The sequence below is a fragment of the Triturus cristatus genome, chromosome 2_1 (assembly GCF_964204655.1).
Source record: "Triturus cristatus chromosome 2_1, aTriCri1.1, whole genome shotgun sequence".
NCBI classification, from domain to species: Eukaryota; Metazoa; Chordata; class Amphibia; order Caudata; family Salamandridae; genus Triturus; species Triturus cristatus.
This window is the reverse complement of record NC_140581.1, coordinates 274415943-274442212: the sequence shown is the minus strand read 5'-3', so window position 1 is coordinate 274442212 and position 26270 is coordinate 274415943. Positions and strand designations below refer to the sequence as shown.

Here is a 26270-nt window from a genome sequence, read left to right as displayed (position 1 = left end):
GCCACTGCGAGCCATATGTCTTCAATTATCGCGCCTGTGTCTGGGCACGATAATTGAAGACATATGGGCTTTGGTGCACCTAACAGACACCAATAGGCCATGAGCGGAGCAACGCGACCGCCTATGGCCTATTGCGTGTTCTGTTACAAAACAACACACGCTCCAAGCCCAATCAGAGAAGACCATAGGAAATGAACACGCACATGCGTGTTCATTTCCATGGTCCATTTCTAAGATCCCATCAAAAGGACTCTCGCTGCGCGAACTCTGCTGAGCAGTGTAACTCTAGGCGAGAGACCTAAAAATATATGGTTGTTTTATTTTAGAACCAACAATAGGTATCAAAAATATACTTTCTCAGAATGAGATGCTTTAGTTCTATACTTTGCATAAGACAATTGACTTGGAATGCAATAGTTAGTTTGTTGCAATAGGCAACACAATTTCAAATGCAATAATACATTGAGCTCAATGGGAATTTTAAGTTGTATGCAATTGATTACTCAGGATTACTTTTCTAACTCCAGGACTGGGTCCTAGATTCAGTGCTTGGACAGTTCTTGGAAACAAGTGAATAAATACTTTTTAGTTACTGTTGTGATTTTTAAGCAATATTTTGCTATTTTAAAAGTTGACACTTAAAACCTTTTTCTGATCAAATTACAAATGTATCCTATATAAGGAAATTCACTTAGCAGGTAAGTGGGGTTATGGTTACTATTTCTAGGTCAGTGTTGGATCCTGGATCCAGCACTAGTGTATCACCTGTAAGCTGTTGAGAAACTGCGTTTAAGTTATACTGGCGATTTTTAAGGATTATTTATAAGTTTGCAAAATCGACACTTACAAGAAATTTCACAGAAAAACAGTCAATGGTTTCCTATGGAAGAAAATTTGAGCATGTTCTCGTTACTTTTGTAATCCAGTGCTGTGCTCCTAGGCTCAGTACTGGGACATCTATCTAAAACAGGTAAGTAATTACGTTTTCACAGTTGGTACAATTTTTAAAGAATATTTGTAGTTTGCAAAAATCGACACACAAGGAATTTCACAGAAAAACAGTCAATGGTTTCCTATGGGAGAAAATTGAGTTAGTGGTAAGTACGGTTGGGAGTACTTTTCAGGGTCAGTGCTGGGCACAAAGATCCAGCACTGGGATCTCTCCTAATAGCAGGTGAGTATTTCCGTTTGTTACTCGGTTGATTTTAGGTGAATATTTCAAAGTTTGTAAACTCCACACTTGGAAGAAATTTCAGAAGAAGCCAGTCAATGTTACCCTATGGAAGAAAAGTGAGTTATCGGCTTTTGGGTAAGTACTCGACTGGCAGAGTTAAGATCCTGGGCACAGACTCAGGGGTCTCCCAGGGTTAGGTAAGTACAGTTGTTACACCCTCAGCGGCACAGGGGGAGCCGGGTGCAGAGTGAGTTAGGCCCAATGTTACCCTATGGGAGGCAGGGGGGCCTTGGTTGGTGGCTGCTGACTAGCAGGCCACGCGGCTGTGGGAGCTGGGCTCCTGGTCGCTTACTCAGGGCAAATAGATAGGTGTAGAAGTGGCACTGCCAGGGCCACTCGAGCGGCTGGGTGCAGGGTGCTTTTGAGCCTTCGGGCGCTCAATGGATTTCAATGGGAAAGCTCCAGGACGAACAAAGGCTGCAAGCTCGGGGACGAAGATTCTTCAGGTGTGCCCACCACTTCGAGAGGTAAGTTGGGTAGTTGAAGGATAGGTACAGGGGGCCGCAGGGGTGCCTTTTGGTGTCGGGAAATCTTACCCTCTGTTGATCGCGGTAAGTGGGGGTCTCTGGTTCTTTGGCTGCAGGCGTCGTCAGGAGCGTCGTGGTGGGTCCTTGGGTGCCGGATTCGTGGTCATAGTCACCGGGGGGACGTCCTCGGGGTCTTGGTCCACTCCAGCACAGGCCAGGCTTGGCGGGTGCAGAGTGTGCAGGGTTCACGGTTCCGGGCTGGTGCCAGAGGTTAGATACTTGCTTTGAGCAGAGCCACTGCTCGTGGGAGTCCCAGGTGCTCAGAGTCACAAGGTAGCCAGGTCCTCCGGGGTTTGTGAGGTTGCTGGCCACAGGGGGTGCCAGGATTTAGCAGGAGCAGGTTTGAGGGTCGACAGGCCGGTAGGGCTGGGGCCAAAGCCGTTGGGGTCTTCTTTCTTCTTGATCTTCTTTGCTGTTTTAGAATCTGGAATCTGAGGAAGGAAGGTTCAGGGTGCCCCTAGATACTAAATTTAGGGGCGTTACAGGTAAGTAAAGCGCAGGAACCACTGGGTCCCTCTCCTGGGGTGGGTACACCCCCTATCCTACCACTCTCCTGTGGGAGGGGCAGTGGCCTAGTCCTGATTGGGTAGGGCTCCCCATCGGGCCCAGAGATGTGCTTCACCTCGCCTCCCCCACCTGAGGGCTGGGGTTGGCGGGGCTGGCACATCCTCTGTCCTTACTTGGAGTTTCCGGCCAGTCTTCCAGCCAGAGTGGAGGTCAGAACCGGTGGGGGCCAGTTGCTGAGTACAGCAAGTGGCCTGGAGAAGCTCACAAAGGCGGCATGCCTTTGAAGCTTCCCCCTGCCCATCCTGGGGGAGGAGACCTAGCACCTCGCCCAGGATGTGCATTGTTGCAGACCCAGGAGAGCAGGGGCTCTTCACCCAGGGGTCCAGCAACATGTCTGCTGTGTGGCAGCCTAGACAGCCTCTCAGACAAGACGTGGATTGCAGGTTAGGTTTCAGAGGGCATCTCTAAGATGCCCTCTGTAGTGCATTGTACATTAAATCCCACACTGGCATCAGTGTGGGTTTAATGTGCTGAGAAGTTTGATACCAACCTTCTCAGTCTTCAGTGTTGCCATTATGGTGCTGTGGAGTTCGTGTTTGACGAGCTCCCAGCACCATATACTCTTAAATGGCAGCGCTGCACTTACAGTGCCCAGGAACGGACCTGGGTACTGTAGGGGCACAGGGCTTATGCTCCTGTGCCCACACCACTGGCATAGGGCACCCAGCTAGAGGAGTGGCTGATGTATGCCAGGGCAGTGTAGGCTGTGTGCATGGCACGCAGGGATGTGTGCCATGTCGATTCTCTGTTTTGTCTCGTACCCAGACACTCAGCCTGCAAGAGCAGTGTGTTTGTGTTAGGGTACAGGGCCTCTAAGGGTGGCACAATGAGTGCTGCAGCCTTTAAGAGGCCTTCCCTGGTCACAAGGCCCTGGGTACCTAGGGTACCATTTACCAGGGGCTGACATGTGGCCAGGGTTTGCCAATTTGGGTTTTAGGTTTTACGGAAGGAACATAGGCCCTGGGCACCTGATTGGCAGGAGTCCAGGGCACACTCAGTCAAAGTACATTCAGCAATTCAGCAAAAAGTGGGGGCATACCATGCAAGAAAGATGGCACTTTCTCACAGGTACGCTTTGCTGGTGACTGCATTTAGAATGGACCCAAGAAAGGGGTGAACTTGGAGGAGTTTAAGGTGAGACTTTGTGACACTGTGATAAACCCTAAGCTGTGGAGAAGGTAAATAGCAGCTTAGGTGTGAGCTAAGCACTGCTGCCTCCACTCTTGATCAGCCAATCGTCTACATAGGGAAAGACGTGGGTTCTTCCTCTTCTGAGATGGGTGTCTAACAATGCTAGCCATTCTGTAAAGACCCTTGCGGCAGTGGTGACCCATAAAAGGTAACACACTGAATTGATCATGCTGTTCAACTTACTAGACAGCACTGGTAGCGTTGATGAGCAGGGTGGATGCGTATGTGAAAGTAGGCGTCCTTAATGTCTATTACCATCACAAAATCACCATGTTAGAGCAGAGGGATGACATCTTGCAGAGCTCTCATGGGGAAATGATCCAAGCAGATGTATCTATTGAGGTGCCGGAGGTCGAAGATTGATCTCCGAAAGCAGACCTTTTTGGGGATGAGGAAATATAGGACATAAACCCCCCTACCAAGAGACTGATGGGGCACTTGTTTTATTGCCTCTTTCAGAAGGGTTTGGACCTCTTTCCTGAGAAAGCTAGGATGTTCTGAGCTAGGCTCAGTGTGTGTGAGTGGTGAGATGCTTTGTTGGGCTGAAAAGTTGCATGCAATACCCGTGCTGAATGACTGCAAAAACATACTGGTATGAAGTGATTTCCTCCTATCATAGTAAGAAATCTTAAAATTTCTCCCCTCATGATCAGGGAGAGGCGACAATTTTATGTGTGGAGGTAGAGGCTCCTTTCTTGGAGGCCCCCTCTTCTACCTACTCTAGGGAGTTACCCCTATGTGCCTGGCACCCGAAGCCCCTACCATCCTAGTGGCTGCATGACTGCTGCTGTTTTTTGTTTTTTTCGCTCCAAAATCAAGTAATTTAACTTAGCACGCCAGAGGTGTATTTCTGCACTATATACTTTAGCCTTATACACAGGGCCACTGGAAATATGCGGCAGATGAGGGCCAAATTATGAGGCATGGTTGATTAAATAATTTGTCAAGAAAGGGTCAGCTATGTGTCTTAATGCGGCACATTTTATGATAGCATGTCATTATTTTGTCATATTTACACCTATTAACACTGTCTGGTAATCGGTTGCATCTCATGTGATCCAAATTAACACTCAAATATAGCAATAAACAACAAAAGGTGACCAGTCAATCTTTTCAAAGGGTCTTCTACTGTGCTGCTGCACTTTCAGTAACTTTTGAAATGTTTGAGCTAGAATTTTTTTTTTTCAATCTGCAGATTATGCAGCGGACGGTAGAATGTGTGGCAAGTGCAGAAAATCTATAATTGTGAGTAAAAACACTCTTGTCCGCCCAATCGCATAATTCCAGTGGGCCTGCTTATAGAAAACTTAAATGTGCCAATCAGATATTAAGCCATTTTTTTTTTAAGGAGTCAGCAGATACACTGGGCACTAAATAGCAGTGGCCCAGGGTTAAACGGTCAAGATTACCAGCAGGCAAGTCCCACATAAAATGAAAAACTGAGGGTGACATTAGGAAAATGGGTCAATAAATGTGTGGCATGCACAAGTAATGGGTCTGCACTTATCAACTGCTGGGAACCAAACACCCCATTGAAGAGCTTGAATCTCATAGGGTAGCATTGCAGAGCAGTTCAAGGCCTACTCAAGGGAGGTGGTGTGGGCTAGTAATCTCCCTTCACAGATACACAATAAGAACACTCAAATGATTTTCCAGTCTGTGCTTTTGCCTTCAAAAACGAAAAAGTACATTTATTACACAAACACTACTCAATACTATGCAGCAATTTACAAATATACATAAGCTGTTGGAAATGCTATTGGATGATTGTGTGTATTCATTCTGATCTCTCCCACAGCGAGGTCTGGACCAACAAATCATGTCAGAACATTCACTTGTATCAGAAATGCAATAATGGAATATCCCTTTGAATGAGCATGCACTTAATATGGGCAATAATTAATGCTTACTCAGCATCTGAGTGGTTGTCAGCGTCATCACTTCCTTAAAGCATTCATGAGAAAATGTCTATGCATGTTTAGGTGATTTATTTAATCAAAATTACATTTAGCATGAAATACACACTTTTAACCTAGCCTAGGAAGGCAACACTATTCTAATCACAACATTTATACAACTCCAAGACTCACCCCTAGAGTGTTTGCAGCATCAACATCTATCAAGAACAAAAATGCTGCATTCTTTTTCTTACACATAGTCCCTAAAGGACATTTCTTTGATAAAGATGCAAAGATGTAACTATCACCTTTCACCCCTAAAGGATATCACTTAACATGCACATTTAGATCACAACTGGTTGCAGCCATAATGTTCACCCACAGATGGTTCAGCCTTCCCTAATGCAAAACAAAAGTTCCCACCATGGGTAATCCTACAGAACACTTGAAACCCTTGAGTTATTCTTCATCGAGTCCCACCAAACATACAGTGGAGACTGTGCCATGTTCTGAAGAGGGAAGGCTGCAGAGCTCCTGCAGCTCCCCCGCACTCTCATGGGGTCACCACAAACATGAGGTTTTCCGTTGGAATGTAGACGAAACTGACAAGCCCTGCAGGCCATTTGGGGCGCTCCTCCGTGACCTAGGTTGCATTTTTAAACAGTCGCTGTCCTGTTGCATTGGAGATAGCTGCATCCGTTTCCTTTGTTTAGATTTTGATTCTTCGGCAGCCTTGCTTTCCTTTTTTTGAGGGTGTCCGGTACCACCGAGGCACCCCAAAGCCTTTAAACATTGGACAGCAGTTCGGGGAGCCCACCCCCAGCTGCTTTCACCCGCTATCCACCTTGCCAGCACATCCATGCTGCTGCAGGAGCCGGCACTTCTCTTCTGGTCTGCCCGCTCGTGGGGGCAGACATGCGTCATGCGGCCGTGCTGTGTGGCCAGGCCAGCGGCCGCAATGGGGAGCACATGATTGATTCCAATGGCTGTCCCACGCGTTTAGTCGCTGGTGCCGGGAAAGGTCGTCCAGTTTTAAGTGGCCATAACTTGGGTCCCAGTAGGCTGATTTCAACACTTTTTGGGGTCGTTTTGTTGTAGGTGACAAGCCCTAGCCACCCGGAGCCCTTTCTTCTGGCCCCCTGGTCTACAAGGTTGACAGATTCTGCATGGTGCTTCATTCACTGGCTTCCTGCACCAGCCTTTCGCTTTTGCTTTCTGTGGACCACTTTCTCCTTGCGCAGAGCCCAGTCTTCCCCCAACCGGTCCTCAGGGGTTCAAGGGGACCCGCTTGCTGGATACTGGGGAGTACCCCCACTGGTCCTGGGATCAATCAGAGTCAAGAGTACTGGGGCCTGATGGCATTCAGGGAGTTCCTCCCAATTGTTCATGGCAGCTGCCTCCACATCCAGTGTCCAGAAGAAAAACAACCAAGAGAGATCTCTCCCTGGCACAGGACCTTTTAAGTGGGAGCGGCAGTGTCCATCAGGGCTGTGCCTCTGGCCTATCATGATGTGCCACTTAATCTCTCCAACACTGTTACAACCTGCCTGTACAGTCTTCTGGGATAGCTCAAGATAGCATCACCCAGGAGTCACTTGCCACATGGGCTCTCGGTATCTCCGCTCCACCCCACTCTGACATCACTGCCAGGTACCTGTCCCAGACCCCCCTACCCCTCTTGACCCATCCCCCAGCTTGGCTCCAGTGGTCTGGACTCCCTCCTTTGTGGAGAGGAGGGCCCCTCTTCCTGGCACAGGATGACAGCTGACTGATTAATGCAGAATAGTTCACCCAATCCCGCCCTACGTCAGGTCCAACTTAAGCACTGTTAATTGCTTCCTTTGACGGATGAGGTCTTTTGTTCCTGCAGCTGGAAAGCAAAGTAATTCACCCAGCCCAGCTGGGTGACAGAGGCCTAGGCTCTAATCCTAAACTAAGTCAGAGAAATATGACATTCCTGGATGACCCACAAGCTATACAGATATGCTTTTGAACTCAACATAATTGTGCTTTTTACACAGGATACAGTGTACATCGGTGAGACTCTAGAGTCTCTACCCCAAAGAGAACTGGAGCTGCACCCTAAGTCAGCCTTTCCCATAGGAGCATAATGTAGTCTCCCTACAGTTAAACTGTAAATCACACTATTACTTAGATGCGTACACCCACATTATAAGGCATACTCCAGCACACTACAGAACTCACCATAATCCCTTCTGTGCCAGCCTACTTGTGCAGAGTTCTTGGGCTGCGCACAAATCGAGTCTCACACGCCACCCTCTCACATGTGTAACCACAAGTTCATGTGTAACCAGCCAAGTGTCTCTTACCCTGGCTGCATCTCAGCAGCCTTATCTTAAATGGCAGACACTGCCAGAAAACATGTGCAGTCCATTTTACCATAAGTTTACTGTGGGTGAGCCAAAAGTTATGGGACTCCCCCACAGTAAAAGATCAAAAACCAGGTGATCAAAAAGAAAAAAAACCGGACAGATAAGATGGTCAGAACCACCTTCTCACAATAACCACCCAAAAAGAGGTCACTTTTCAACACAATGCCAAAGCCAGAAATCTGTTTTTTTTAGGGAATGCTTTATCAGACACAAAGTTCAATTTTACTCAAAGTAAAGTCTCCTTCCTGGGATATAAAAGGGGTTTCTCCAGGTTCAGGGAGAACCCTAGTTGGTATAGTCTTTGCATTACTGTTTGTATGCTGCTCTATCATTGTGTCCATGAGCTTGTCTTTACCATCCAGTTGTCTAGATGGGGTACACATCAGTCAGATCTTCTCAAATGAGCAGCCAATTCTGCAAGGCCCTTTGTAAATACTATTAGTACTAATTTTACCCCAAATGCAAGCACTCTAAACTGATAATGCAGGTTGTTCACCAAAAACCGGAGGTATAACTTGTGCACACTGTACGTTAGGAAATGGAAGTATATGTCCTTGAGGTCTATAGTGTCCATGTAGTACCCTTCTTTTAGGTTTGGGATATGTCATGCAGAGTGGCAAACCTGCCCAAGAATTTGAGGCCGATGATGGGCCTCAATTACAGGTCTTGCTTTGGATTAAGAAAACAGAGTACATTCCCAAGTTGTGCTCCCGATCTTGGTACTTTTTCCATTGCCCCTCTTTTGCAGGAGGTCCTAGGTCTCTTGCTACCTCAGACATTATTTTCCTATACAAGTTCTTTTCTGTGGTGCAGTACTCCATTTTTTTATACTCTATGCACATTCGTGTTTTCGGATAATGAGCATCAATTTTTCAGAGGGGATTTTCGTCCCTTCTAAGAGGAGCATCCCCAATCGGCCCCCAAAGGTTTTTTTATATGGCGGCCTTAATTATGTGATCCATTTCAGGCAGAGTTCAACCATCTGGGGGTTTGTCGAGTCTCTAGCTCTGCCAAGAAAGAAGTGCCTCAGTGTGGTTGGATATTGCCATTGTGAGGTTGTGCATCCTCCCAATCTTGGCTGTATGTTTGGGCCTGATGTGCACCCGTTGGAACTCCCCTATTACCATGGCTTTCCTAGTCTGGTCAGCGTGGTTCCTCTTTTGAAGTTCCATCTGAACTGCAGGAAAATCATCACCTTTGATGTATCCTCTATTTTCAACTCTTGGAAGTGGGTGATCCACTGCTGCTCCAAGCAGGCTTCTCTAAGAAACCCATGTTGATAATGGATGCTTCAACTTCTTACTTAAACCGTCCGGAACACTATAAACCAGACATGTCTCTTGAGGGTGGTGCCTGTGCACATTTGTTTGCTGGCTGTGGCAAGCTGTAACAATGGAGGATTTCAAACAGGTTTTTCCTGTCATTTGTTTAGCTCCAGTATAACAGGCTTTGCCCTCTTTTTTCTACTTGTCTGGGAGGTGGTGCATCAGACCCTGCATTCCCTTCCATTGTTGATGCCCAAATCTGTTAAATTCGCCATTATAAGGAGACTGATCTGTTGATCTTGTTACCTACCATTTCTACTCACTATATTTTGTGGTGGACCAGTAGATGCTGGGGTATTTGCCCTCTTTGTAGCTCTGGTTACTTATTTGTTTTACTTAGAGTTTTATATTGCGCTGGCAAGACAAAGGGTATCATGGTATCAGAGCGCTTTACAGACAAGGATAAAGACAGTTAACAAGGCTGAGTTGGACAGCACAGATTATACAATACAGACTCGGTGAGGGTCAGGATTACAGTAGTTTTTGGAAAGAGGAAACCGGTGATAAGCGGAAAGGAGTCCAGATGGGAGCTAGATGTTGGAGTTGGAGACTGGTTTAAGTGTCGGTTGAGGAGAAGATATTTTGAAGCTCATAAAGGAGGGGCTTGTCATGATCTGCACTGGGAGGGAGTTCAAGATTTCGGTTGCATTGCCTGAAAAGGAGAATGCGTGGGTTTTTGCTTGTGTTTTTTTGGTGGGATGAGAAGCAAAGTGTTGGTGCTTGTTAGATTTCCTGTCTGGACTGCTCTTGAGAGTTTGGATGCAAGGTAATCAGGTTTCCCCTGTGAAGAACTTTATGGGTGTAGCAGGCAGTTTTGAAGCAGCAACAGGCTTCGATTGGGAGAAATTTAAGATTTTTCAGGGAGGGAGGGATGTGGCTGTATCTTTTTGCTCAAGTGACCATCTTTGCTGCTGTATTTAGTGTGGCTCTTAAGAGGGCTGGTTGAGGTTTTGCAGAGCCAGATAGGGTGGCGAATCATTAGGCCAAACTAGACAGTCCTTTGCTCGCGTGTCCGTATTTAGATTGTTCAGGGGCAAGGATTTGATTTTGTGTAGGAGTTTCAGGCTGCAGAATGCACTCTTAGCTGTATTCTTTGTGTTGGCTCATGATCAGGCTAGGGGTCAAGGGAGATCCCCAAAGAGTTGACTGATTCTGAAAGCGTCAGTTTGCAGTTAAGAGCATTAATGGAGCTTATCCTCTCTTGAACCTGAGAGGTCAGTCCATTGTTGGATAGGAGTAGAATTTCTGTCTTTTCTTCGTTGAGTTACAGGTGGTTTTGTGAGAGCCAGTTGTGGACCTTGATGGGGGGTGGGGGATTTAAGTCATATGTCTTCTAGTAAGGATATTTAGAGGTAGATCTGGGTGTCATCCGCATAGAGGTGGTAGAGGATGTTTGCTTGTTTGAGTATGGTGGTGAGGGGTTCCATGTATATATTGAAGAGACTAGATGAGAGAACTGAGCCTTGTGGGACACCTCTGGTTATGGTCGACGTGATGGGGGTCGATTTGTTGATTTGTATTAGCTGGGAGCAGGTATGGAGATAGGAAGTGAACTATTTCAGGACTAGGCCGACGACTTCGATCCATTTAAGGAGGGATTCTAGAAGCAGCTGGTGATGGACCATGTCGAAGGCCGCTGACAGGTGTAGGACGATGAGTAGGCAGCATACATCCGTGTCCAGCAACTTGTGTATGTCATCAGCTATGTTTAGTGGGGAAGTTTCCGTACTACATCCTTTTCTAAAGCCTGAGTCTGTAGCAGGTCGAAAAGATGGTTGGAGTCAATGTGTTGGGCAAGTTAGGACAAGATGCATTTCTTAAGTATTTTAGCCAGAAAGGGGAGGTTGGAGATAGATCCAACATTATTGAGGTAGTCTGGGTCTTCACCTGGTTTCTTTAGCAAGAGAGGGACTTGTCCTACTTTAAGGCAGTCAGGCATCAGCCCATTACTCAAGGAGCTGTTTATCATTTTTCTAGAGAGAGGTGTGAGTGCGTGTTTCAGGCTTTTCGCGAGGGAGGCCGGAAAAGGATCTGCAAGGTGAGAAGAGGGCTAAAAATGAACAATAAACTTAGAGATGTCGTCCTTTGACGAGAAGAGTCTTCTATCTCTTGTGAGTTGAGGGGGATCCTTGGTTTAAATTATATCTGGAGGGCTCAGCGTGAATTGTCGCCCTATGTGAGTGCAAAGGTGGGCTGGATTCCTCCATTCTAAGGGGAGAGTTTCCGGTAGAATGCAGTGTGGGGTGGTCTTCGTGATTTTATCATTGAAGAATTTTGCAAAATTGTCAGTGTTCTTTGGAGATATGGAGATTTCGCTTTGCCAATTTTAAAGTTTGTTTTTTATGATATTGAACAGTTGTTTGGGGTGGTTTTTTACTTTATCCAGCACTTTGCAGCCATCTCTTTCAAGATGTGTTTTTTATATTTTCTGCATTCCATTCTGAGCTGTTGAAGGTGGGATGAGGAGGGTTTTACTCCAGTGTCGCAATCGGTTGTCTTCTTTCAGCGTTGAGTTCTTTGTTGAACCAGAATCTCAAGGGAGTCTAACTGATCTTTTTACATTTTTGGGGAGCTAGGTGGTCTAGGGTGGATGACATAGTTGAAATAGAGTGGGAAGTAAGGTCATCTGTTGGAGGTGGGAGGGTTTGGGGGGGGTTCGGAGGAGGCGTAGGTACTTCATTCTATTTTCCAGTTTGGTTGATGTGAAACAAAGGTGTGGTGGTCCAACCAGTCGACTGGAAGGAGGTTGTCAATACGTACTGCCTCGAAGTGCCCTATGATGGCATCCATGTTTGCGCCTCTGGGTATGTGTCTGCCCGATCGTTTACAGACTGTATGAGTGTGTCTTCCTCATCTTTCCAGTGTAGGTTGAAGTCGACTAGGAATAAGCTGTTATCATAAGAAAGAGAACTGTGCATTATCAGTTCCGGTAAGCCTTCTCCGAAAGAGGGTGCATTTCCTGGTCGGTGATAGAGCAGGTTGCAATTTCCTGTTTTGTTATTCTTTGTTGTTAAGTGTGTGCTGATATGTTCAAAAGTGGTAATAGTGTAAGTGGCTGTTTCAGCCATGTGGAGGTGGTCTTGTATGCAACCTCGTCACGATTTTCCATCTTTCTTGATAAAAGGAGAAGCTACTATGATGAAGCCAGTAGCATTATTGGTCTTTATGTATATGGGATCCTGCGTATATGCATATATTTTCTTTCCACCCTGGGCATCACTGTTTTTAAAGAGGCTGTTTTTTACATGACTTTAACCTGGGTCTAGGAAGATCAGCAGCAGGTGGGGCTGCTCATTCCTTCTTTACGCAGGGAGTACCATCTCTGCAGGGAACCAGGAGTCAATTTATTACTCTTCCAACTTTGACCTGTGTGTGTCAGCTATTCTATGAGCCTACCTGCTTATACTGTTGGTCAAAGACTAGTTCCAGTTTAATCAATTGTGACTGTTAATGGAGGTTCTAGATAAATCTGCTCTTCTAAAGCCTCAAGAGATTCTAAATCTATCTATGCTTTCATCAAACTCTTTATTTAGGTATGAGAAAATATTTCAGACAAGTCAATGTGTGTGATGTAAAGTGCTCTGACATCCTACAATGGTACAAGAGATGCTATAAATCAAATAAAATACATGTGACAACTGGCGCTATGAAGAGATGAGAGGCACTGTTGGAGAGTGATAATAAGGGAACCATTGAAGAACCCCAACAAAGATTGTCGCACCCTGGTGCATAGTAACGACTTCATTTACTATTCGTTAAAAGCTAATACAATTCAATATATAATGATAAATGTGTTTTAGACTGCACCATTGTTTCCTAAATTTCTTAGGGGGAAAGCCTCCCAAAGCCCCCTTTGTAGAAGTCAGCCTCACTCACTGCACTTGGGGTGCACCGTATGGGGACTGGTCTGAAAACATTTGCCAGGCCTTCTTTGGGTTTCCAGTCTGGCCTTGGCAGGAGCAGGAGCCTCGTACTGCAAAATAAAACCAACCATTTAAACGTTGGTCACAGAGATGCAGCACCAACCTTCCCATTAGAATTTTTAGTTTTTTGCAAATTCTTTCAATATAAAATACTAAGAAAAATATTTACAACAGAAGTGGCGGAGCGTGTCGTTAGCCTCCTTGGCTTAACGACATGCTCCACCACTTCAGAAACGCAGGACTGCACCATATTTACAAGAATATGGTACAGCCCTGCGTTTCCTCCCATGCTGGCGCTGCACTTAGTAGTGTAGCGGCAACACAGGCACCCTTGCACCATAGTGCAAGGATGTCTGCGTGCAAGGGAAGATTGTTTATGTACAGGAAGGCCCCCCCTTCCTGCACTAAACAATCTTGAAATGCAGTTTTGTCACTTCCAGGTGTGCTGCTTAATGCAGCACACATGGAAGTTACAAAATGCAATTTTTTTTAAAGATTGTTTATTTGCAGGAAGGGTCACCTTCCTGAACATAAACAATCCAATGCATTTTGCTTTTTCCATGTGTGCTGCACAAGGCAGCACACATGGGAAAAGCAAAAACGAGGAGAAATAAAGCCTTTCTCCTAGTTTATCCAAGTTAAGACCTGGTTCTCCCTGGTGTTAATGTTGGCGCTGCTTCCTACTTAGGCTGCCCTTGTAAATAGGGGGCAGCATAAAAATCAATGGGTGTTGCGGTGGAAGGCCCACCGCAACACCCACTGCCCACCCCTTTCACGCTAAGCATTGCGTGAAAGGGGGCCTTATTTACAAAGCAGTGTTAAACCATGTGATGTTGCTTAACACTGCCTTGTAGATAACCCGAAGCCCCTATCACCACAGGATCGTCACAAAAAGTGACATTCCTATGGCAATAGGGGCATGTAAATATGCCCGTAAAATCCTTAGTAATTTGAGTATTTGTTTTGTGTGCACATGTGTGTTTATTTTTTTTCGAATTACTGTTTTAATGTTTGAAATTTAAATCATACAAATTGCTTGAGGGTCCCCGGCTTCCAGTGGTGATTCAATGGGGGTCCTCAGGAGTCAAAAGTTTGGGAACCACTGTTTTAGACTATCAAAGAAGATACCATGAAAAACTGCAGTTGTGGCTCTTCCATCAGCTGGGGCTCTTTCAGCTAACCTTCCTTCCCCTGCAGTAGAAACACACCTCCATTTGCATTTCCATGGCCAAGTTGCAATAACTATAAATAGTGCATGTAGATATAGAAAGCTCTGTTCGAAGGTTTGGGTGCTGGTTGTTTCTCTGGTTCAATAATTTTTTACTGAAAGCATCAGGATTGCTTTATATTGGCAAATTAGGCCACAACCATATAAAAAAGTCAAGAATCACATGCTGATTAATAGAAACCTGTGCAGTTCATGAATGTCACAAGTTGTAAAAGTATTTCCAATCAAACCACTCTGACAAACAACTTTTATTAAAAGAGACTGGTTTAACGTGTATTGTAAGAGCAACCTTTTTAAGAAGCTAATCAAAAACAATTGCTATAATGCATACATTGTCCAAACCAGGATTATAGCTGGCTCAAATATAATAAATCACACCCAGAAACCCAAGGTAAGCAAGAAGCTCATGGCCTATGCAATACAATCTTTTAGTTCAATCGAATGCCTGGTAGAATCAAACCCTTCTTCACATATTCAATACATGAGCAAGCACATTAACCAAATGGATCAATTTTGTATTGTCAATGTAATCAATCATGTCAATGTAATCAATCATGTCAATGTAATCAATACTAAATTGAAAACAAACAGTGCCATACCTTATCCATAATGCCCATTGCTTTAATTTTTGCAGACTCACTTCCCAATTCATTCAACTGATGTTTTCCCAGTAACATCTCCGGAGGAATCTCATCCTCATCACCTACAAGAACAAAATACCCTTAGCATGCAGTTCTAGTGATTTAGATGCAATAATTGCAGAAATATGTACACACATCTGCAGCAAGGGTGATAGTCAAATGACAAACTGTTTTAGTGTTGTCATTACAGGATTTCAATGGATATAATCTAAAGATTAGTTTCTTACCTGTAACTTGTGTTATCTCGTAGGGGAATCGCCACTGAAGTTGTAGGGAGCTGGGTTCTTGTTGTAGTAGCCCCCACTTTTTGCCTGGTATTTGATGCAACGTTGACTGAAGTATACTGGGATCCTGCTAACCAGGTCCCCAGTACCAGTGTTCTTTCCTTAAAACTGTACAATTATTTCCCCAATTGGCAAAACCTTTAGCACCCTCACTAAGTCCCTAGCAAATGGTACCTCTGGTACCTAGGGCATTAAAGAGCGTCCATAATGGTAGCAGCACAAATTGTGCCACCCCAAGGGACCCTTCACCAAGCACACTCAAGGCTTCCATTGCAGGCTGCATGTCTTGGTGCAGACAAAAGTGAAAATACGAAATTTTACACATTCTTGTGTGCCATGTTCCCCAACACTACATGTGATATTTGTAAGACACTCTTACAGCAAGCCTGACAGTCCTATGGTAGGGTGATGAATATTACATGTGAGGGAATACCTAAATGAGCAGATATGCCCCTGTGCTTGTCGGTCCTATTACTGCCAGGACAAGGAAGACATTTAAAACATGTGCTGGACAAAGGTGAAAACATGTTCCCAGCTACATGATGGCTTCACTAAACATTGGAATGTTTGGTATCAAACATCTCATATTGATAAACCCACACTGATTCCAGTGATGGATTTACCAATATGTGCACCCAGTAGGCACCTTAGAGGTACCCCCTGAAAACCTACCAGCTTCTTGTGTGCTCCCTGACTGCTTTCTGCCAGTCTGCCACTCGACACACTGTTCTGACCTCCTAAGGTGAGAGCCTTTGCTCTCCGGAGACCCAGAACAAAAGACTAAGCCGGCAAGAGGGCGTAACACCCCCCTTCCCCAGGGCAACCTGCTGATTAGCCTTCCTAGGCCGGCAAACTTCATAGAGCTGCCACTTTTGATACACAAATCTGGCTCCCCCTCACACTAAAGGAAGCTGGCCCCCTAGGCACCTGGACATATGAGAAAATTAGCTAGTCACGTAGGTGTGTCTCCGCCCAGGATATTTCAGAAGTAATCGTCTTTGTGATGGCATCCTTAGGAATTCTGGGACAGGGTTGTGCCCACTTCCCACAGGAAGTGGTCGTATAGGGGTCGTAGTGACCCCAGGGGTCAGTAGCCCATTAGCTACCACCCTACACTACCCAAAAACCCTTAAATTCAGTAACTAGGGGAGTCCCTGGCACCAGAGAAGTAGATCCTGATGACCGAAGAAGAGAGCAGGCACCGAAGAGCTTCAAAAGCAGAGAGGAGCGAAGATGCAGATGACCTGGTACTAGCCCTACCGGCCTGTCTGCATCCCTCATCGAAAACTGCGCCAAAGTCGACTCATCCTGCAGCTGTTGACTCCAGAAACTTGGGAGGACTGCCTGTCTTTGAAGAAGAACCAAGACCTCCTGCGCGACAGCGGACCTGTTCCCTGCATCTTGCAGCAACTCCACAAGAAAGGACTCTGAGGCCTCCGAAACCCCCAAAACCAGACACCTCAAGCCACCACTGCACCCGTCGCTCTAAGCCCAAGTTGAAATGGGCCAACTGTGCCAACTAGGACCCCAAGCCCTCCAAAGCCAGAGTCTAACATAGTTTCACTCCTCATGGACCCACAGACGTCGCCTGCAGCCTATTCATGCAGGCCCACTCTACCGTGATTGTTCCAGGAAGGAATACCCCAGATGCTTAAGGACGCCTCTGCATCCATCACCCCTGGGCTGTGGAGAAGAGGGCAAAAGGTGTCCCCGTATCTGAGCATCGAGTGGCCGGAGCCCCCCAAATAGCTCAGCCCGACTGGCCTACTAGCCGGAGCCTGCAGCCTCTTTTCGCAGAGACCGATCTCCATAGAATAACATTGGGTTCCCAACGCTGTTTTGAACCCTGCCGCTGGTGGTGTACTATTGGTATTGCCTTGGACCCTGCCCCACCACTCTCCTTAACTCCTGGAGATTGGCCTTGTAAGTCACTGTACTATACCTGTTTGCAGAACTTGTGATAATGAACCTGCGCACCCGTCTTAAAATTTAAAGCAGAGTAAGTACTCTGTCTATGAGGATTCAACAACACTTATATTGCACAGGAATACACTTTATACGACACAAACATTCACCATATGAATGAGTTTCTCTTTTATTCTTGAGAGATTGCCCAGCCAACACTTGGCTGGGCAATCTCTCAAGAATAAAAGAAAAACACATTACTTAGAGTACTTACTCTGCTTTAAATTTTAAGACGTGTGAGCAGGTTCGTTCTCACATGTATAAGACCTCTGGTCTTTAAGCAGGGGGTTCAGGGTTAACCCCTTCCTGTACGCACCGTCCCACTACATATGAAACAGTAACTAGCGTTTCACTGTGAGCAGGCACCACCTTCCTACCTACTCACTTAAACCCTGTTCTCTGCTAGTCTGTTTGCAGAACTCGTTCTTCTATCTATAGGATAACATTGCAGAACTCTAAAATTGCAGTGTCCACTTTTTGAACTGAAAATAATTTATATTTAAAAATGTACTTACCTGTATGATTTCTCTCAGATGCCTAAACATAAACAAATATATATACTTGCTATTTTTATAAATTGGCATGGATCTCCTTTTAGAGTAGTGTGTGTTATTTATTGATCATGGTGTGTATTTGCAGATGTCTTGCACCCGTCTCAGTTAAGCCTAAAGCTGCTCAACCACATTAGACCCTGATAGAGACCTTGGGATTGCTGCAGCTTGCCTCTGTCCATGTACAAGGGAACCCCTGAACTCTTTACAAGGTATATCAGATCATTAATATATCACATAAAGAGCCAGCTTGCTATAGAAGTCAAAGGCATTTCACTAGTTCCGCCCACGTGCGGAATTCCCGGAGTACATCTCTATAGAATATCTGAAGTGTAGACAGGGCCGGACTGGCCGTAGCGGGCACCGGGCAAATCCCCGGTACGCCGCACGGGTGCAAAATCGGCCCTGGCAAAAATCTCGTCCTACTTGAGCGTCTGCTCAATCATCAGATTTCAAACAGCAATGCGTGGTGAATGTGTGAACAGACATTCATGTAGCCACTTTACAGATCTCCACTAAAGTTTTTCATCAAACAGACAATAGCTGCTTTGCCTCTAGAAGAACGGGCCTTCGGTCTAGCTGATAAGGGCTTGTTTTTTTGATAGCCTAAGAGAATGCAAGACACTATCCATCGCAAGATGGATTGCTTGAAAGTAGCTAAACCTGTACGGACCAGGCAATAATTTATCAACAATTGGTCCAATCTACGTATGTTATGAGTCTTGTCTAGCTAAAACTAGAAAAAAGACTCGCCTCTCATCCATGAAAGTCCGAAACTACATTGGGGAGGAATTTACAGTGAGTCCTCATAAAGACCTTGTTAGAGTGGTTGACAGTGTAGGGCTTGTGGGAACATAACTCTTGAATTAGCTAACCCTACGAGCTGATGTAATTGTTGTGAGGAAAGATGTTTTCCAAGAGAGATGGACACCTTATGAATAGGTTCAAAAGGGGTCTGAATGAGTCAAGAAAGGACTATGTTAAGCTCCCATGGTAGGGATGGACGCCTAATAGGAGGGAAAAGCTTCTTTAGCCCTTCAAGAAAGTCCTTAATCACTGGGATTTTGAAACAAAACGTTTGTGAAGGCCAGACATCAATCACCAGGACACACAAAGGGGGTGTACACAGCAACAAGCACTCATACAGTCACCAGCAGTTATACGGGCTGCTCCAGCTCCCTTTACAATGTTGTACCCCGCCATCCTTGTTCATTCTCCCCTCTTTCATTATTAATGCGCAATATAGCAATGGAGTCTAAGTTGTACTAGACCCAATGTACTAGACCCAATGCGATATGCATAATGTCACACCTCTAACAACCTCTAACAACTGCACGATATAATGGGCCATATATGTAATGGGCAGACAAATGTAAGACCATGTGGACAATTCGCAAATGCGTTCTGCAGTGCTATAAGATGTGTCGCTACATGTTGTAGCAAATATTTTCGCTGTTAAAAATGGAAAATGACACTCAAAACTTAATAAAGATATTTCAAAAAAAAAAAAAAAAAAAGAAAGGTTTGTGAAGGAGATTTTCTATAAGCGGTGAGTGCAGCCAAGTGGACTAGTATGGAAAGAATTCCAACATGGAGAAGCTAGGGCTGAATGACCTCTTCCTGGCAAGTAGTAGGATCTAAGTTCTTGGAAGAAACAAAATGCAAAGCCTCTTCGACTTGAAGGCATTTCTGAATGGGATAACAGGTGTTGATCCTAATTGAGGTGGCCCATGCAGTCTTGTGGCAGATTCAAGTGTCCATACTGCACTAGTTCAAGAGTCATGCTGCCAAATTCAAAGAAGAGAGACTGGGCTGAACTATCTGGCCTCCGACCTTAGTTAGCAGATCTGTCCAGCATGACAGCTTGAGATGTAGACGTTGTGGACAGCGAAGGAGGTCTGTGAACCACCATTAAAGTGCCCACTCCACGGATATCAGGATGAGTCTGGCTCTCGAGTGGGACAGCTTGAGGAGGACTGTCGGGATCAGAGGAATTGGTGCAAAGGCAAAGAAATTTGCCTGACAAGTCGATTCATGGGGTATTACTCAGGGTCCCTGGTTGGACGTACCTGGAGGCTATGTCTTGGCACTTTGTTTTCTGGGGTGGTGAACAAAACAATGCACAGAAAGAGCCACAATCTAAAGAAGTCTTGCATGACATTGTCGTGAAGGACCCATTCATGATTTTACTGCCAAACCCTGCTGAAAGTGTCTGCCTGCACATCTGCACACCTGGGAGGCGAGTTGTCGTGATCCACATGTTTTTGGCTACAAAACAATTTCAAATTGCTTGGCCTTTATGGGATAAAGGTCTGGACCTTGTCCCCCGCTTGTTGGGGTAATACATGGTGGTAGTGGTGGTGGTATTGTCCATCTGAACAAGCAGGGACAGGGTCTTGAATGTCGGGTGAAACGCTTCAGCGCAAGGTGGACAGCCCAGAGTGCGAGGAGACCGATGTAAGTAGACAACTTGTAGAGCGCACAAATGCCGAGGTGTATTGGCGCTATGTGTAGCAGAGGAGCCAATAGCGGAGGGGTGCACATGGCTTTTTTCCCTTGCAGGGAAAAGCCAGGTCTTAAGCATTTTCCTGAACCGGGGTCTGGAATTTTGACACCTAATGCTGGCAGGTAGTTCATGAGAAACTTCTACCTCGGCATTTGGCCTTATAGAGCCTGGGGACCTAAACTAATACTTTGTTGGCAGATCTAAGCTTCCAATTTGGTAAATACCACTGAAAAAGTTTCTAAAGGTCGCCAGACCCGCCACCATACAGTGCTTTATGCACCAGGCATAAAGCCTTAAACTCGATGCGCTGCTTGATTGGAAGCCAATGAGTCTCCCTAATGCTACTTGAGATAGGATGGTATTTTGGAATATTGAGCCGCACTCAACAGATGGCAGGATTGTAGCTTCTCCCTTCCCCCTCCCCCACACACACACAGGTGTTTTAAGGCTGGGGTTTGTGTGAGCAAGTCACTTTGTTGTGGGGTGGAGGTGCCCTTATTGAGTGTGTCTCTTCCTCTGCCCTTATTTTTGTGACCTCCACGATAGCAACCACGACTCTGTTGATGGTACTGTTGCCGGTAATAGGACGTATTTTTCGTGGTAGAGGTTTTTGCAGCTCCTCTACCTTGGCACATCTGAAAGGACTGTTTTTGTGCTGTACTCTGTAGAGCACCCATAGACTTGGCAGTGTTGGTGTCTTTTTAAAAAACAAATCCATTTGAGCATCTACTGTTGAAACAAAAAGATGTTCTCCATCAAGAGAGACATATGCGGTGGTATTGCAGGTTTGAACCCAGAAATGCATAGCCACGCATGTCTTCTGAGCATAATAGATGGGTTTATGCCCCTAGCCGCAGTGTCTTCTCCATCTAAGGCACATTTGAGGGTACCGTTTGAAGGAATATGCATCCAGTATACATCTGTTCTTGGCATGTAGAGCTGCAGATCCATATTTAGAATAGAGATGAGAGAGACCCCTTTAACCAACCAGGGGAATAGGGTACTACTTTCTGGTAGAAATAAAATTCCCGTGGTGCAATATAATATAGGAATTAATAATATTAGGAAACTGAATTGTTATATTCAGGTACACAATCATAAGCCCATGTGCTAGGATATGTCTAATTAATATGAATCATACCACTATACAATTTAATAAAAACATCATATTTTATTAAAAGCCGGTTAAAAACAAACAAAAGCAATTTATGATCCTGTCATAAATGCATCTATTGCCAAAACATACAAATGTCATATGTACTTAATGCAAATTCTACTAAATTCAAGAGCACAACATGTACACCTTACTTAAATACAGTTTTTCTGACCCAACGTAACACAATAGCTACACCTAGCAATTAGCAATCCCACAAACTTAGAGACAAAGACAGACAGTACAATTTGTCATTAGATAACACATCCGTTAATAAATTTCAAAAAGGCTTTTCCTACACACAATATATTAATACAGTGTCTACAAGAAAAGCTGTTCCCACAGATTGTGTTGTAATGCTGCGTCGACGCGTTTCGATGGTTTAATCTAATTGTCCATCTTTTTCAAGACAAAAAATGTTTCATCGTCTCTCTTATTATAGGCACTGTTTGGTTGCCGTTGTGATAAACTCCTTATAACATATCTTGATCTCCTCGGATTCGTGGATTATCTATTTGTTCTTTATCATTTAGTCAAGAACATCTTGTTAAGCGATATTGGTTGTTGTATTACAAGACCCTGCTCCTGCGTCTTCTCAGTACGGGGCAGATTATTCTTAATTGCAAACTCGTCCTCGATTTGTCTTTAGCGATTTTCACCGTATTCTATGAGGAAAACCGCTGTTATTTTAATGTTGCCGTGTAAGGCGAACACGTATCACCTCCTAGTTACGATATTAGCCCCTTTACTTAGCCGCACAGTGCCGTCTCGGTAATCCTGTATAGCTTCCAATGGGTTCCTCTTGTCCTCCTGAGCTGCACATCCACACATGCATAGTAGATCGCCATCTGGTGTTGGGCTCGGATGCTTGCACATTGTTGTTGTCTTGGAAAAAGTCTTTGTAGTCCCGAGATAGGAGACTCCTCCCTTGGACGATAGTGCGCATGGGCATCAACTCCATCCTTAGATTGTTTTTCGCCATGATGGGATATGAGGGAGTTAGTAGAAGAGAAAGAGATGTCCATGTGTGACATCTAAGTAAGATAAAGCTGGAACAGATACAGGTCCCGGGGAGGTGGGTGGGCGTGTGTGGATCTGCAGCTCTACATGCCAAGAACAGATGCATACTGGTAAATAGCATATTCCGTTCGATGCATATGAGCTGCAGATCACACACTAGCATAGACTATATAGCAGTATCTCCCCTAGCGGTGGTCACCTGTATCGGTCGCAGTAGTTTGAAATAAAATTTTAAGGACAGCTTGGCCCACAGAAGCTTGTTGCTTTGCTTGTACGTCAACATAATAGTGTTTAGGGAAGGTGTGTGTTGTAGACCATGTGGCTGCCTTACAAATGTCTTCTAAGTGAATGTTCCCTAAGAATGCCATGGAAGCCCCTAGTTTACGTGTGGAATGCGCTCTAGGGGGAACTGTTAATGTGCGTTTAGCTTTTTGGTAGCATATTTGGATACATTTAACTATCCACCTAGCAATCCCAGATTTGGAGATGGGGTTGCCCTTATGTGGTGGAGAGAAAGCTACAAACAATTGTTTTGTTTTGCGGAAAGATTTAGTTCTGTCAATGTAATATAGAAAGGCTCTTTTAACATCTAAGGTGTGAAGAGCTCTCTCTGCTACAGAGTCTGGGTTTGGAAAGAACATTGGTAACTCCACTGACTGGTTAAGATGAAAAGGAGATATGACTTTTGGAAGGAATTTTGGATTTGTCCTAAGAACCACTTTGTTGCGATGTTATTTAAAGAATGGTTCTTGTATGGTTAAAGCCTGGATTTCACTTACTCTTCTGAGAGATGTGATTGCGATAAGGAAAGCTACTTTCCATGTGAGGAACTGTAGTTTGCGTTTATGTAGAGGTTCAAATAGGGGGACCATAAGGCTAGTAAGAACAATGTTTAGATTCCACACTGGAGAGGGTGGTAATCTGGGAGGAATAATTCTTTTAAGTCCTTCCATGAAGGCTTTGATCGCAGGGACTCCAAAGAGTGACAAGTGCTGTCGATTTTGTAAGTAAGCTGCTAACGCTGCTAGGTGCAGACGTATGGATGAGCATGCTAAATTACATCTTTGCAAATGTAGTAAGTAGCAAATGACGTTCTGGATGGCATCTAGTGGGTGTATATTATTGTTAGCACAGTAAATGGCAAATCCTTTCCATTTTGCAGCATAGCAAGCTCTAGTAGTAGGTCTTCTGGCTTCTTTGATAATGTTCTGGTGGCAGGTTAAGGTAACCAAACTCTTGAACTTCAGGAGCCAGATCGCCAGATTCAATTGACCTGGATCTGGATGTCTGATCTCTCCATGGTTCTGGGTTATTAAGGACGGGGAGAGATCCAGTTTTTTGGTGTGGAACTAGTGAGAGTTCCAGTAGTGTTGTGAACCACGGCTGGCGTGCCCATGTGGGAGCTATTAGGATCAGTTTGAGAGACTGCTGCCTGAGCTTGCGTACCACTAGTGGAATGAGTGGGAGAGACGGAAAAGCATACGCAAATCTGCCTGACCAGTTCATCCATATCGCATTGCCCTTTGACTCCGGGTGCGGAAACCTGGCGGCGAAGGTTGGGCATTTTGCGTTTGTGTGTGGAAACCAGATCTATGTCTGGTTGGCCCCATTTTTGGAAAAAGGGCAGTAGAACTTGGGGATGCAGTTCCCACTCGTGGATTTGTTGTGTCTTGTCGACTTAACAGATCGTCAATCTGACTGTGAACCCCTTGAAGGTGTTCTGCAAGTTGGTATATGTTCTGAGGAATGGCCCTTCTCCAAACGTTCTGTGCGAGCTGGGACAGCTGCAGAGAATGTGTGCCTCCTTGTTTTTGTATGTAATACGTGGCTCCCATGTTGTCCGTCCGGATGAGGACAGCCTTGTTTTGTACATGTAGTTGGAAGGATTTGAGTGCTAGGAATACTGCTAGCAGTTGGAGGTGATTGATATGGAGCACTTTCTGTTGAGTGGTCCATTTGCCCTGAGTTGTGTGTCTGAGGAGATGGGCTCCCCATCCTGTAAGTGATGTGTCTGTTGTCAGCACTATCTGTGGAAGAGGCTCTAGGACCGGCTGCCCTTTGGACAAGTTTGTTATGTTCCACAACTGTAGAAAGCGATGTGTGCGGCTGTCCACCAACACCAGATCTGTAAGTTGTCCTTGAACTTGGTTCCACTGACGCGCTAGACATTCCTGTAGGGGACGCATTTGAAGTCTTGCATAAAGCACAATGAAGATGCAGGATACCATCATGCCTATGAGCTGCATGAACACTCTGGCTGGAAGAGTGTGTTGGTTTTGAAATTTTGTGATAAGAGCTTGTATACTGGCTATCCTGGCTGGACGGGGATATGCTAGGGCTATGGAGGTGTTTATGGTAGCTCCTATGTATTGGTGTATATGAGAGGGCTGGAGAGGAGACTTGGGGTAGTTGATCGTGAACCCCAAGTTGTGTAACATTTGGATGGTTTGGTGAGTGAGTAGAACACATTGGTGGAATGACTTGGCTTTTATCAGCCAGTCGTCTAGATACGGGAAGACAGGAATTTGTTGTCTTCTGAGATGTGCCGCTACTACCGCAAGACATTTCGTGAATACTCTGGGTGCGGTTGTTACCCCGAATGGAAGGACTGTGAACTGGTAGTGTTGTCCGTCCACCACAAACCTTAGGTACTTCCTGTGAACAGGATGTATGGGAATGTGGAAGTAGGCATCCTTGAGATCTAGTGTGGCAAGGAAATCGCCTTGTTGCAGCAGTGGGAGCACTTGTTGAAGAGTGATCATATGGAAATGATCCGAGTGTATACACAGATATGAATGAAACACGTTAGATTCCTTACCTTAGAATATCCCCAGCCGTCAGGCTGGATCCAGAAAGATTTTTCGTCAGCAATACCCTTGCGCGTCGCTAGGCGTCGTCTGCGGCTCCGCATCCGTCGTCGTATTCGCTGGGATGATGGAGTACTTAGACGCCGCCCTCGCGCGCTGATGTCACTTCTTTTTTCCGTGCCAGTAAGCGCAGATCTGGGAAGAGCATACCCTTTAGTCACTTTTTGACTAAACTTTTTGGACTTTTTTTTGTTTGGTTCTTTTTTTGAGTCGACCTCCTGATGTCGGTTACAGATCACCACCATCTGTGTCTCTGCCTCGGGCCGACCATGATGCCCAGTCGTGCCCCGACTGCCGGGCCTTGACCTCGAAGGCTAGGCGGGAGCGGTCCCACAAGTTCCTCGAGCTCCGGCAGTCGGCTCCGCGCCGCTCGAGATCTCGGTCGAGGAGGAGGTCGAGGGACCGGTTGCGGAGCCGAAGTCATCACCACTCGAAGTCCTCGCATTAAGGATAAGTCGAGGCACAGTAAGAAGAAGTCGAAGAGGCGACATCGCTCTTCTGACTCCCCTTGCCAGTGGCGCGACTCGATTAAGGGTTCGGGTGGCACCACCCACGCGACTCCATCAGAGCCGCAGGAGTCGCGTCTGGCCCCATGCCCTCCGGTCCCTGGGCCTAACGCGACTCCGGACGAGGTTCGAGACGTCCTTGTGGCCATGAGGAGTCTCGGCCTGTCGGCGCACCTTCGGGCCCCGCGGGTCCGCTTGGGAGGGCTAGCGAGCCGGCGGCTTCGGCCCTGGTGGCGTCGACTTTGGTCCCGACGCCGCAGGTCCCCGTGGGATCCAGGCCTGGATCCCGGTCGACGCCGGTTGACCTCACGACCCCTCTGCCTGCGCCGACCCCTATGGTGCCGCCCCCGGCGCCGTCTTCAGACGACGACGTCCCCAGTTTTAGCCACGGTCCGGGTCCGGCGTCGGAGCACCGCCGCCCGGCGCCGATGGATGAGCATTTCATCTACCGACCGGCTCCGTCCTTTCTACCTGTCTACAAGGAGACTGAT

At 45.8% G+C, this 26270-nt stretch overlaps 1 protein-coding gene across 16 annotated transcripts in view; it reads right to left on the bottom strand.

The window, feature by feature from the left end:
• The window catches only part of NIPBL (NIPBL cohesin loading factor), a 1722939-nt gene that overhangs the window by 986293 nt on the left and 710376 nt on the right, over window positions 1–26270 (bottom strand). For all 16 annotated transcript variants that reach the window (XM_085631078.1, XM_085631072.1, XM_085631074.1 and 13 more), the window contains one exon: window positions 14886–14989. In XM_085631078.1, the coding sequence (XP_085487204.1) occupies window positions 14886–14989 (104 nt within the window). The remainder of the gene's footprint in view (window positions 1–14885; window positions 14990–26270) is intronic.